At 33.5% G+C, this 15,060-nt stretch overlaps 1 protein-coding gene across 1 annotated transcript in view; it reads left to right on the top strand.

The window, feature by feature from the left end:
- The first annotated feature begins 6,546 nt into the window (after window positions 1-6,546).
- LOC123006874 overlaps window positions 6,547-15,060 on the top strand; it is a 30,901-nt gene continuing 22,387 nt past the window's right edge. Inside the window, exons 1-11 of the mRNA XM_044401764.1 lie at window positions 6,547-6,685; window positions 8,605-8,649; window positions 10,713-11,275; window positions 11,598-12,034; window positions 12,128-12,482; window positions 12,539-12,836; window positions 12,892-13,175; window positions 13,226-13,423; window positions 13,482-13,610; window positions 13,678-14,048; window positions 14,111-14,697. Of these exons, the coding sequence (XP_044257699.1) occupies window positions 6,622-6,685; window positions 8,605-8,649; window positions 10,713-11,275; window positions 11,598-12,034; window positions 12,128-12,482; window positions 12,539-12,836; window positions 12,892-13,175; window positions 13,226-13,423; window positions 13,482-13,610; window positions 13,678-14,048; window positions 14,111-14,697 (3,331 nt within the window). The 5' untranslated portion in view covers window positions 6,547-6,621. The remainder of the gene's footprint in view (window positions 6,686-8,604; window positions 8,650-10,712; window positions 11,276-11,597; window positions 12,035-12,127; window positions 12,483-12,538; window positions 12,837-12,891; window positions 13,176-13,225; window positions 13,424-13,481; window positions 13,611-13,677; window positions 14,049-14,110; window positions 14,698-15,060) is intronic.

Raw genomic sequence — 15,060 nt, 5'->3', positions numbered from 1 at the left:
CATGTACGAGGTGTGGTCACAAATTTATCCCAATTACCCGATCGGAATGGAATTAAAACGTTCGATTCCGGGCTAAAGTGGTGCTTAAGTGCGTTATTAACGCAGCGTTAATTAGTGTCGCTATGATATTAGGCAGCAACGGCTGATGTATGTAGAGAGAAGTTGGAGCAATTGAGCAGAAAAGTCCATAAGTTATGGAATCCTAAATCACAACGTGTCGTAGGGGTGGATGTAAATGTAAAAGAGAAAATGTGGGTAATAATTTAGAGAAGATGATATAGTAAAACAAAGTTGCATAAAATTTTCTAAAGCAACCTTGATTTATCAGACGGGTCCCAGATTGATAATTAAGCGAGTTTATTTGTAGAATTAACCCCACGTCCGGGTCAAAACAAGTCTCTCGCCGCAGTTCTCATTCATTAGTAACTCTTGTCGCTTTTTACAGCTACCCAACTTTAAACATGAATCATAAGTAACGTGTAACGTCCCGAGTGTTACCCGACCCGCTAATAATTATATTAAACGTTTCATTTTGCTGGGAAATTAAGGTGTAAACTGAAATACTACGCCCTAGCAGGTTTGTGAACTTAGCTCTTATATTGTAGCAACTTTATTTACATTACGTTTAGTCGTGATTTTATACCAACTATGTAAACAAATACCACTCCTATTTAGCAAATGCACCAATTTTGCCTCCACACAACGATACTTATAACAAATAAAACAACACTCTATTACCTATTATGCTAAGTGCACCCCTTAAACTTTCTCCACTGAAACATAATATGTTCAAAACTTCACACAATGAACGTTATTTACTCTTTCATGGTAACCGGAAATATAACAGTGCAGGTCGCCTTTTTACGAATTAATACCAATGTATTCAAATCGACACAAACCTGAAACGGTCTTTCTCAAAAACTTATAGCTCTTCAAACTTTAGACAAACATATTTTACTTCCCAACTTTCGAAGGGCTTATAATAAAAATTTTAAATTTACTGTACTGTCAACACAGTCAACAGTGAATGCACACATTCTATAAAACGTCAATTTCCTTTCAAGCTTTTCTTATATTCCCTATAAAAAAACTAGAGTTGCATCTAAATAAAAATGATTTCAATGGGACAGCAATGGGTTGAGGTTTTCTTCGAATTCGTATGTGTTTATATTCAGTGACCGCTATTTCCATTTACTTATGAAGCTTTTATGTTGCATTTATTAATAAAGATTTGTGCAGCCTGGATGAATATAAGAGGGTACAAAAGAACATATCAGAGTTATTCACTCACAAATAGTGGATGATAAATTAAAAAAGCATTCAAAAGGAAGAAAAAAGATTTCGTTTGGAAAGTTTTAACCAAATTAGTATTTTGAAAATCAAATAAAATATAGATGTGACATCATCGAAGCATTATTCCAGAGTTGTAAATATTTCATAACCTGACAATATAAAATAATGTTAGTGCAAAATGTTTAGACAGCTCGATTTGACTGTTCTTTGATGTTAGCTTTTAGGATTTTAACTGGAATCAGTATCTAATTGAGTTGGAATATGATTAATAAATTAATTACCATGTGTTAACTACACAGCTAATAATTAACGAGGCTATTAGCTGAATTAACCAAAGATAGATTACAGCAACAATACCAATAAGTCTGGATTTATTATGCAAAAGACTAAATCTACCGAACGTAATTCCAGCGTTTATTTTCAAATAAAACTAATCGGAATTATATTACACTCCAGTCGAACATTTCTTTGAAGTAACTAGGAACTGTTTGCAACTAAGCACATCGTCGGGAATCAAATTATATTGTTTGTGAACATATGAACCTAACCGAACATCAATATACGGATTGTGTTGGTGCAATTACTTTAATTAAATGATTTTTTCATAAGTTCCAACAATATTATTAAGTGGAGTGATTGTTACTTAACAACTCCGATAGCTGTTGACAATAATGAAGCCTGTACCTCTTTATTTAAAGGTGGCAGATTTATTAATCCGGCCCTGTTGGATGCTCGATCGGGTAATCTTCCTGTTTTGTGCTTACGCTCGCTTAAAAACCTTGGTGATGACGGGAAAGAGGCTGTTTACTTCGTATAATGATCCGACCCGTTCTTTACCCAAGGGCATGATCCTAGCTTTAAAAAATGATTTCTCGTTTAATACAATTTAATTGATTAAAATTGCGCTTTTGATCGAATCCTGAAAGCAATTTTAATTTTAGCTAGTTTATATGTTTGCTCCAACCTTAACAGCGGTTGATTTTTGACTTTGCCTTAGAACGTCTTTGAACCGTTCTTAGTCGGATTCCAGCTTCTTATATATATACCTACTCAGAGTACAGAGTTGCAGACTTTTTCCACTGGAATAATTTTCAGTAAGAATCGTGCATAATATGATGGGAGGACAAGTTATTTAAAGTTAGAAAAGCCACTTCTCTAATAATACTTTCACAAATTTAAATTGAATGCATAAAAGCACAAAGAAGCACGGTGTCATTGATATATCAGGCACAATCAAACTGATTTATTTCCCCACCAAATGGAACATAGTTTCCATTCTTAACTGAAACTAAATTTAATCATGAAAAACACTACCGTAACTAAATCTTGTCGAAAACTGTTTAAGCACTAATATTTTCATTTCGATTTGTTTCTAGAGTTACTACGCATTCGTGCGTTTTATTTATTTACCATTCACGCACGGTTGTGTAAAGACACAGTTCCCGGAAAACCGTAGAAAAGTGCAACGTTTTTAGTAATTTCTTTTTACATCTTTTGCAATTGATTGGTCATTTCAAGTCAATTTTCTGTTGGTGTAATTATCAGCGTGGCTGTTAATAAACATCAATGTTTGTAATGCAATTTTTGGTTTTAAAACAAATTTTAAAGCAAGTTCGTTTAATGTAGGTGTTGGATGGAACTACCTATGATTCAAACTGTTAATTACTGAAAATAATTGATTGAAAATAAATTAGTTTTGTCTACAAAGAGCGAAGCTTTTATTACATGTAATTAATATTCCATGAAGCAATTTTATTATAGTGGTATAAGGGAAAGTAGCAATAAGTTACGTAACTGACAAGTTTGCGGCTTTAATAATCTTTAAAATCAAAAGCACATTTATTAGAAAATTTGACTTTTAACAGGATGAAAATTTATAAGAAAAGATGTTTAAATAAGATAAAATTGGTTTGGGAGCAGCAGTTTTAGCAAGTTCACATGATTGTAGATGGAGGACATGTACTTAAACCGTCGCTATGTAATTAAGAGACGAAAGATCCTGAATTACAAACTTTACGGAGCTTGCGTGAAATGTGAACTCCTATAACGATCTTCTCGCCATCAGTCATCAATGTCTGCTTTTTAAATTGTTTGTGTAGGTCATATCGGATATTATCCTGGCCCTTAGTTACTCTAACAATCAATAAATACAAAAATACTGTATGTTGAACGTTGCGATCAGATAAATTGAATTGTATACGAGTGAACTAACTATAGGTATATCTACTTTTATACAATAAAGACGATATTTCTTTAAAATTACATTTAGACATTTGTACGTATCATATTTTAATATCTTTCAATTTCAATTTATTATACTCTCAAATATTTTATTTGAACAATGCACTCGAAATACCAATTCAGAAACTGATGTCATACAAGTGCAAAAGCAAATGTTATGAGAAGTAATAAATACATGAAGCTGAATTTTTCGTTTCGTTTCGTTTTTTCCATTTAAAACTTTACACATTTGGAAAATTTCTGTCCCTTGTTAAAAATCTTCATTTGAGATTTGGGAAGATTTTGTAGCCTTTGCTCTGTATCACCAAATAAAAAATTGTATTTGCTAACATATAAGGTGATGCCTTTAAGATAGCACTAACAAATTTTACCATCTCCTTAAGCGACAACACCGCAATAAAAAGTTTTTATTCGCTCTGAAAATGCAGCTTTACGCTACCCACTAGGTAAATATTGTTATTAAAATAGTAATGCAACAAAAACAACTTTTTAAAAATCTACTTCTTTTCTAATAGCTAATAAATATTTGTTGCTTTTATTTTTGTTAAGATAAATAACGAGCATGGATTATCTTTTAAAACACTAAAGACCTTAATAAAAGCTAAAGAGAAATTGTTTTTAGCTCGGCTTCGACTGTAATTGTGACGTTCATTAATATCTCTGCTTTCATCACATGAGGTATCTCATGGACAAGATTTTAATTAACATACCGTACCAGATACACATATTTGCCAAACAAAATATTTCTCTCAAAATTGTCCCTCATCAAATTAAATTTGAGACCAATCTGGAATGACTAAAACACCTTTTTTCATAAATCATAAATGATGATGATATTCTTGTTAAGTGGCTCTCATTTCCATAAATGAAAAAATCCTTCCGTTTTCTCACTGCTTGTGTAAATTATCTTCGAAGTAAGAAACATTATCTTCAGAAAATGGAATTTGGTTCTTATTACTGTATAGATGATCTAGTAAAATAAATTTTCAAATGTAAAAACTGTAACAAGCTAATTCTTAGCAAGTTCACAGGTTTTTCACACTTTGTTTGAAAAATAACTCTTGTTTATAGGTTACATTTTGATAATACTCTGCGTCATTTATTGGGTCACAATTTTTATTTACATTATCGTATCTTGTTACAAGTTACGTATCTTGTATCTTCCAAACTAAGATGAGTCACTTTTAAACACCACATCTTGAAACAGCCACTGGATTCATTCAACATTGTAAAACTTTTCAATGTCTTTTGTAGCTCAAAGGTTTTTAAAATTTCAGACAGTTGAGCGGTCGGACCACGGGATACATTGATTATTCTTTACGAACGGTGTAGCACGTGCACTAAATGTTCTTGTCGGTTACGCTTAGTTGAAATGAATTCATAATAACTGAACAATTCCTTTGTTGTCAACAATTCTTATTTGATAATCTGATACTGATGCGTTTGAGCGTAGTAAATGTAGATAAAAAAGTACGTTTGATTAGTTCTGGCAATCAAATGAACAGTGAATGTGATTAAAAGTGTACTGCCTGATGCGCTGAAGTGGTCAGATTGGTTTGAATCTATCCTTTGATCTTCATCAACTGTGTAGTTAGAATAACCACTATTAATTACGATAACATCAAAATTCATAAAACACCAAACCGTTTGTGTACAATAAAGTCATTACTAGATTACTTTTTAAAACTGGCTTCATATATGAACACAAATTGCTTGACGTCAATTTTTCTAGGAATATAAATTATTACAAGTTGTGAAATAAGACATAGGATAAAGAGTCGTGGTGGTAAACTAAGCTAGTGTCGGATAATTCGGTAGTGAAAATTATTGGAAGGAAATTTACGTGAAAAAAGTTTAAACAGCCATTAATCAATTAAGGATTACTTGGTAAATTAAGAAGTTACACAATAAGCAGAAATAAAAAAAAGAGCTAATGAGGCGAAAAATCGATTACCTAATTGAACAAATAAATAGACCTTTATAAATATATTTTTTTGCAATGCTATTTAATTGAATCACAATTAAAAGAATTTTTATGAGGCGTTGAGAATTAGAGTGGGCTAACCCACATTAGCAAAGTTTAACTTTTAAAATTTTATTTTGATTCAAATACAGCGTGTTACTGAAAATTTGAACAATAAGCAGTTTGACTGAGATTACTAAATTTTGTGGATTAGGCCTCTCTAATTTTAAACGCCTCAAATATAAATTCTAAAATTACTATTGCGCTGAACAAGTGATATTTTAAATCGCTCTTCATCTACTTTTTCTACGTCTGAAAATCGACTAGCGTGCCAGCCAAATATCAAAATTATCAAATTTGAGTGTAATTTATTTTTTTAAATAGAGGTAGAAAAAACATAGCATCATATTAGCCATTATTTACTCAAATAATTTAATCGCTTATATAATAATATACTATATTGTTAAAATAGTTTTATTTTAAAAGTCTCCCTTAAATTTTTAGAAATCTGTGGATCTTAATTACTTGGATCATGTTGACAACCTTATCTGTCTGTTATTAAATTTGGATAAACAGTTATTACTGAGCTGAATTTAAATAATGCAGTCTACTTTGTGTTTAAATATTTAATCAAAATCTTGTTTAAACGGATTTGATTAGTTCATTAAAACCGAGGAACGATTAATAATTTTCGAGTCAAAATGGACTAGTTTCCAGTTTCCACACGACAGTTTAGGAAAACAGAAATTCATTTCTAATTGAACCGGCCATTAAGGTGATTTATCTTTTAAACATTTAGATAAACGTAATTTATTTGTTTTGTATGCACTAATAGATGAGTTGATCGGTTTCTGATTTGCAAAGCATTTGTTTGTGAATGTAATATGATAATGATTTTCTTATATTTTAGCTTAAGAAACAAGATTTTGTTAAATGTAACGAGTTGTAACCTTCGCCCTCTGAACTCGTTATCATTTATAGATTTTGGGGCCTTTCTGACCTTTGAAATTGTCAAGATGAGATTAATAAGTCATTAGTTGTTAGAGCATGGTTGAATACTGTTGTGGTTCACAGATGAACAGTGATTTGTGCAGTTTTGTGACATCAATGCCAGTTGTTCAAGAATGAAGCTCTTCTTTCAGCTGACGTTGGCTTTTCTTCTAGCGACAACGTCGTTTGCTCAGCGAAGTAAGTATACCCGGATATTTATTTGTATTATTCGAAGAAACGTATAAAACTCAGATGCCTTGACTAAACTAATAAACAATAAAATGAAACATCTCGCTGTCGCTACCTCAACACTAAACACAAATTTAATTTCAGTAAAAATGTCTATAAAAGAACAAACTCCAGAAAAATGTTTTGCGCGTTTGTTTGATTGCTTTTTCAAAGTTTCATAAATACCTGTAATAGTCGACTGTGCTGGACATAATTATTTCTTTTGCTTGATTTGATTACCTTAATTCTGCTCGAAATTATTTACAACAACTAATCTTACTTGAAAACTCCTCTACCTAATGTAAAACTTGATATTCACCTGGAACATTAGGCTCCTTATAACTTAAGATCGTTTGTTGTGAATAAACTAGTAGCAGTTGACTTTTGCCTCCTCTCCTAATATCCGCTTTGCTAATTAGCAAGAACTTCTGTTAAGACGTTTATCTCCAACATATAAACATTCATGACTCAGGTAAAATTCTATACACGATTACGTGCAACAAATACCCAACGGCTTCTGAGTTTTCAACTTTTTCCCGAATTAAATAACACCCAATACTTTCCGTATCAATCATTTCAGTGTACATTCTACATCCCAAACGTGATATTTAATACGTTTTATATTCATTACTTGATAAATTATTAATGATACATCTACGTTGCATTCGCTACGAGTACAAATTAGGACTGACATAAGCCGCTGCTTTTTGCAAAACAAAACGATTCACTTATTTACATTCAGCTACATTCAGAGCGGAGGTGGAATAGCAACCGAGATACTAGAATTCCTAGAATAGATAACTTCGAAAAAAAGCTTTAGCCAACTATTAAAATTTAAAACATTTGAACTATGACATTTCATTGTAAAAATATAAAACAATAGTAACAATAAATAATTACTTCCAGTTGATAAGTGTAGGACCAGTTAGTTAAAATCTATGCTATAATTGTTACTGTAACTAAATCTGACGGCATTAAAACGTTTAAGGTTATAAGCTGCGTAAGTGGTAGAAATTTTGACCCGGATTAGTAATGTTAGAGGTCCGTGATACTGATAAGATTATCCAGCTTTAATGAAAATAGTTGCTTTTTTAAGCTAACATTTAAGATGAAAACTGTAAATACTAACTAACGTCTTACTTTATTGTTTATTAGCAGATGGAACTATAAATTTTTATAAGTTTATTATCCATCAAGAGTCAAAGTTTCACCACAATCCGCATAGATATTGGTTGAATACAATATTCAGATCAGGTTTTGAATACCTAATCATTTCCATATCAGTTAGATTGAAATTTCAAATCCAACAATCAAATAATTATAGCAGTGTTAAGTTCGTGTCAAATAGTTCTACTTATTTGTCAAAATTGTTGCCTGATTAGCATTTTTAAAATGACATAGAGTTAATAAAAGTCTTCCTCATGGTCATACTCTAATACGGCTTCATTTCCCAAGAGTAACCTTTTCCCCGTTAAAATAGAAAAAAATGCTTGAACTGTATAATTAATGAATGAACATCAGTAATTGCATTATAAATGAATGAAAAGTGTGTGGTTTCGTTTAAAATTTACGAAAAGTTACTTAAAGCTTTTGTGTAAAAAAACCCATTGTCATATAATTAAATTAATTGTTTTCTATTATTTACTTAAGTGACTTAAAAATCTCTATAACAACATCAGTTGGCAGTTTGTAAATGTAAATTATTGAATAGAGTTTTGGGATTTCTATTGAGGTTTTATTAGACACGAAAAAGCTTTATTTGCATTGAGCTTGAATCATGGTTGGCAATAATTGAATGTTTGTGTTTGCGTGTTTGTATGAAATAATTAAGTAAGTATGTTGTAAATATTAACGATGGAACTAACGGACAATCCCCTTTCCTCTTTCAGATCCCTTGAAAGACCCAAATGTTTGCGGAAGACCGATTTGTAAAGGTAAGTCTATTATTATGGCGAATGTTATTAAGAATTTAACCTAGTACAATAGTTAATACCTTACACATAAACCACAAAGCTAAATTTGAGTTGGTTTCGATTTTAGAATAAATTGCAGGCTTAAAGGAGGCTTTTTAGTCGGGCCAATTAAAACTGAAAATTCTCTATATGCAACATAATCTCCATGAACACTTGAACTGACGTTAAAGATGCTAACTTCAAGTTACATCGTGACCATCCTGTTTCACACATAGTTACCCTTGGATGAATTTGGTGCAATCCATTTATGCATGTTGAGCTTTTACACAAAATGAACAAAACTGGCTCGTATAAAAAGTTTTACGTGACTGTTGCTCTGAGTTGTAAGCGTAAAAATTAGGTAACAAAACATTTCCCGTCAAATGCCTGTATATCATGTCACGTCACATAATAAAAGAAAGAAAATTACATTCGGAAAAGTCTTTCTTTTAAGAAAAGCGGTTTCGGTCAGATGGAATAATTGTAATGCAGTGATAGGTTAATGAACGCAAACTGTCTTTGACTAAAAGCTTGAGATTGAAAAACCCCAACAAAATTTTACCAGTTTTTACTTTTATTTTTTTTAATAAAAAGGTAACGTTCGTCTGTCAGGTTATCAAAAATAACGTTCACAAAAATGCAGACATTTATTCGCCCCAATTTATTTTTATGTAGTTAGTAAAAATGTGGCATGATTTCTGAAAGTAATAAGTTCATCCCTCAACAAAAAGTTTTGATAGGTGTTATTAATGTGAAAGTAGGTGAGAAAAATCTGCTTATTGTTGATATTCTCCGATATCCCACAAATTTCTTCTAACATATTTTCGCAATCTATTCATACAGCTACATTCACGTTATCTCTAAAAGCTCACTTTTATTTCCTTTCACCCTTTAAAATTTCAGTTATTATCTATTTTGCTTTCTTCAATCCCAAATCGAATACATTCCGGACGTGCCTTTCTTGCAATATTGATGTGCTATTTTACAATTCTACTCGTCAACTATTTTATTAAAAAAAGAAAAAACAAGTCTTTAAGAAATTTGATAAAATATTCATTACCTTGGCTGAAGAAATAAACAATTTTACCTCCAGTATTATTTATATAAAAATGTTTGCTTGAAAAGTCCATAAGAAATATACATATAAAGACCCGGTTTCTAGCTTTACAGTCATTAGAGCCTACATCAAAATATTATGTTGTATACGAACCTGACTATTTAATGAATTTACAAGTATGTATATGAATTAGTGTTTTATTTGATTAAGGTTAAGCCATAATTAATGATCAAATTCCAAAACAAGTTATGCTAAATGAATTTAAAGCATTTAAAATCGGTGAAAAAATTTATGAAACGAAAAATATTTTTAATACTAAAAAAGGTATCAACAATATTGCTGAAAAATTTGGACTAAAATTGCAAAGTTTTAAATAGCTAGAGTAATATGACCAACCAAGTCGTACATTTCTCGTTTCGTTTTTAAATAAAATTTAAGGTTGTCAAAGTGAACAACTCCATTAGTTAATTTAATTACGTACTTGAGAGTATAAACTGTATAGCTCTAAATACTTCAAAGTTATTTGAAGTTATTTAATAAAGAAAAAAGTGGAAAATTTTGTAGGGGTAGTCGTTTGAAACGTTACATTGAGTGTATCAAGTTGTACATCTTAATGAACCTTTATTTGTAAAAGATAAATCAGCGTCTGTATATTTTGTGTAAAAACGCCAATTTACTTTCGCATAAAAAGATCACATTTTGCGCTTTGTACAGATAAAAATATTAATTAGTTCGAAAAGGATTTAGTATGAATTAATTGGTCGCATTAAAGTGGAAATAATTGAGCTTTCTTAGCCTTTATTTATTACAAGCGTTCCTTGACGATGGATTTAAAAGCAATTTTAGTAAAGTTAAATTCACGATGTTTACATTGTCCTAAAACCGACTCGAATTTCTTCTGAACTGTTATTGCAGTTATAACGCTCTTTGAAATCCGGATACACATCTATGCGTAATAAGAGCTCTAAATGATGTTGAGCTGTTTCAGGTACCGGAAAATTCAAATACGGCCCGGGCACTCAGCAAAATTACAAGTATTCTGTAAACGTACGGTCCTTCTTTAACGGCACTAGCAGGAATGAATCGGACTTGCATGTAGAAGGGACCGTGACTCTGAATTTCGTAACACCTTGCGACGGACTCTTGACCTTATCTGATCTTATATTAAGTGAAAACCCTTCTGAAGACGGCCAGGAAACTTCACCGCATCCTAATAGTCAAGAATTTTCGGATATGATAAGCGAACACACCCTTAGATTTTCGTTTAATGATGGGATTATCTCCGAGATATGCCCTCAACACGATGAAAAAAATTGGGTTTTAAATTTCAAAAGGGGCATCTTATCTATGTTCCATAATACGATGAAGCGGTTCGATCTGGACCACTCTACGACTGAAGAGGACGTGAGGGGACAATGTCCAACGGAGTATACTGTTCAAGGGGCAAAAGAAACCAGCCTTGTTCTTGAAAAAACCAAAGACTTGCACGGATGCAAAAACCGGGCCAAACTGCACTCCATGGTGCAGTCGGTGCCCTACAATTTCAGACCAGTAAGTCAAAAAGGTCAAATTTACATATTTAATTATCGTAATATAATTTTGAACGCGTTGTTTTCTTTATCGTTCTCAAAATTTCCATTACTTTTCACACAGCTCGTCATTCGAACTTCCAACATTTTAATTAATCCTATCACAGATTCATCTCTAACAAACTTCTGGAAACAATGTTGCCATTAATTCTGGCTCTTTTCAAACTAGTAAATCGCGCTTTTTCCTAAAGTACTTTCAAAAAATATGTCTCCATCATTGTGTAAAAAATATTTGCGGTATAATTTGTCGATTTCAGTTGAGGGTTATACGGCGATTGTTTCAGGAATTGCAGGAAGAAAAGAATTTGCTGAAGTCGTCGAGTAGATGCCAAATGTCGATCGATCACAACATCTACAACGAAATCACATGCGAGGAGTCTCACGTTTTACAGCCATTTTCTAATCAGGACGCAGGTGCCACCACCATTGTAGAGCAGAGATTGATTCTAGTCGGTGAAAATGCCGTAACACTAGGAGAACAGTCGGAGTTGTCAAGAAGGACTTCTCTACTTTTCGACCACGTACCTTCGTCGAAACCTACACATGACAAACTAATAGCATCTAGAGATTTGATCAAGAAAATGTGCAAGCAGGGCACAGATGACGTTCAAATAGAGTTCTCGGATTTATTCACGAAATTTATTCAAACCTTGCGGCTTCTTTCCTATCCTTCACTGTCGATTCTCTACGGACACGCCGGCACGACCTGCCCTACGGGAAAGTATGTTTGTTCTTCTCGTAATTCTTAGTTAATTCGGTCTAGCGCAAAATGCAATAATTTTTCCTAAAATAAAACGTTTTCTTTTCCTTCAAGAAAGCACATACTGGATGCGTTGCCTTACGTTGGGAACGCAGCGTCGGTGACCCTCATGAAAGATATAATATTGAAACGAGGAGTCTCGGAAAGTACTATTAAGGATTGGATGATGTCGTTGGCGTTCATTCCAAGACCAGACGATGGTATGATGGAGGCTGCGGCGCAACTATTGCAGCAAGAACCCTTCGACGCAAGCATCGCATTTAGTGTTACGGCTCTAACTCACACTTATTGTTCTCAACGCTCTGACTGTATTGAAACTAATGCAGTAAATGCAATCGTCGACAAAATGGAAAATACAATTATTGGCCTTTATTCCAGAAAACAATTCGACAGAGAATCGCGGGATAAAGTAAGAGCGGACAATATGTACGAGTATTTGTACAAGAAATTTGTCTTCTTTCGTAGATTATAGTAGCGCTTAAGTCTTTGGGGAATATAGGAGTTGTCTCGGATAACATCAAAAGTTATTTAGCCAGTATTATCATGGATAGTAAAATTGATGCAGCTATTCGCTTAGCTGCCGTAGAAGTTTATCGTCGTTTACCGTGTATGGAGTCCCGCGACTACTTTGAAAGTATATTTAGGAATCAGGATGAAGATGTCGAAGTGCGTATTGCTTCCTATCTACAAATAATGCGTTGTCCCAATTATTTGATGATACGGACGGTTAAGCATTGTTTAGAAAACGAAGAGGTGAACCAAGGTGATGGTGGAGATTATTCAGTTAATTCTGTTTAAATAATGTATATTTCTTGCAGTCGGCTCGTTTGTTTGGAGTCATTTAAATAATTTGATGAAATCCTCCATTCCAAGTAGAGTGGAAATACAGGGTCTACTTTCCGATCTAAATTTGGTTAAGAAATTCAGTAGTGATGTGAGGAAATTTTCGCATCACCGTGAGGGTTCAGTATTTTTCGACGAGTATAATGTTGGGGCTAATTACGATGGTAATGTAATTTTCTCCCCATCATCTTATGTCCCCCGCACGGCAATGCTGAATTTGACGGTGGATGTTTTCGGGCAGTCCATAAATTTAATGGAGGTTTGTGCTATAATTGGGGTCGATTCGGGTGATTTTTCAATTTGCTCCAGGTGTATGGACGACTTGAGGGTTTCGAGAATTATTTGGAGTCAATGTTCGGACCTAAAGGGCCATTAAACTCTGAAAAAGTGAAAGAGAAGATCGCTTCAAAAGTACGTTTCAGTCGAAGTGCTCCAGAAAATGAAGTCTTGAAATCCGAGATCGATAGATTACCGAACGTTATGGAAAATTTGGTGGGCGACCCGAAGGTATTTGGAATGGTCGGCATCTGTGCCGTATACTCTTTAATGATTATTGTCACAACAGGTGTCTTTAGGCCTTAAAGTTTTCGGCAATGAGTTAAAGTACGCCACGTTCGACGGAGACGAGGAGATAAAGGCAGCCCTGCGAACCCTTAACCCCGTAGATCACTTAAAGCGAATTCTCTCTGGGAAAGTAAGTATTTAGCGGTTCGGTTCAAGCAACCCGGCCACGACAGCTCATTTAATTACTTTCATTACAGGAAATCAATTACAACAAAGCGGCAATGTTTCTGGATAGTAACTACGTCGTGCCTAGTGGAGCTGGATTGCCCATATCCTTAAATGCCCTAGGGACCGCCTCAATAAACTTGAAATTATTTGGCTCCTTACATGCTACCAATTTCATCAAGACCAAAGAGTTAGACCTCAAAGCCAACATTAGACCCAGCATATCTCTAGACTTAACTGGTGTAATGACAGTTGATGCTTTTTACGCTACTACTGGCATTAAACTGAAATCAAGCATGTACACGTCGAGTGCAATCGAAGGCGATATAAAAATTCGAGGTTTTAAACTTGTCAATGTTCAGTTTAGCATTCCACGACAAACATCCGAAATATTTGGCGTTAAGTATGTGGTAGACTTATTTGCTTTTTTCCAAAAAACAATCCTCATTAAATAAAATTTTGCAGATCCGAAGTTATAGTGATGAAACGTAATGTCGAACAAGTGCAGAGTGGCCCTTCAGAACATCGTGTCTCCAAATCGATTTGTTCTTGGCCAGCTGTAGACAAAACTGTCGGTCTTAAGCTCTGTGGAGAATATCATTTTATAAACGTGACTAAAATAAATGAAGCACCCTACTTTGTTTTAGCGGGTCCTTCTGGACTTAGATTATTTCTTGAAAAATCTGATCCGACCGCTAAAACTTATATATTTGAATACAAATGGACAGACAAAAGAGATTTAAGCGTTGTTTCTCTGACCTTCGATACTCCCGGATCTTCTATTGGTCGACTTTTCGCCGCTAATTTTACAGTCGACAGGCAAAGCCAAAATCTGACCCTTTTTCTGCAATCCACGGCAGGAACCGTATTGGCACGCGGCAGATACAAAAATACCGACAAAGAAAAGTATCTACAATTGGCCCTCACAATCAATGAAAAAAAGCATTTTGACTGGAATCTTTCGCTGATTCGAGAAGACAGCAAACACGGATTTAACTACTACCCCAAAATATACTTAGGAATCAACGGAGAAAGAGTACTTGAACTACAAGGTTCGACAAAATTTTTAACGAACATCCTTCCAAACTGATATAAAACTTTCACTAAACGAAGATCTTCACAAAACACTTTAAACATTCTCAATTAGTTTCTTCTTTTTTCTCAAATTTCGATTTTAATTAGTTCATTTCATTATACTTTTTCAGTCGATTCAAATACGATGTTTGCCAAACTCAAATAACTTATAAATTCGCGTTAATTATTATTGTGTACAGATATAATAAGAATCCTTAGTGCACCAATCAAATTAATAACGTTTTGCTCCTCTTTGTCGAGCGCTTCCGTTTATACTACCTAACTTTATTAATACTTTCTAGTCTAAGTAAATTTATTATGAGTTAAACATCCCACGTTTA

Source organism: Tribolium madens, unplaced genomic scaffold, assembly GCF_015345945.1.
Source record: "Tribolium madens isolate multiple individuals breed KSU strain unplaced genomic scaffold, Tmad_KSU_1.1 Scaffold_2;HRSCAF=44;Tcas5.2_LGX, whole genome shotgun sequence".
Classification (NCBI taxonomy): Eukaryota; Metazoa; Arthropoda; class Insecta; order Coleoptera; family Tenebrionidae; genus Tribolium; species Tribolium madens.
This window is presented reverse-complemented; position numbering and strand designations above follow the sequence as displayed.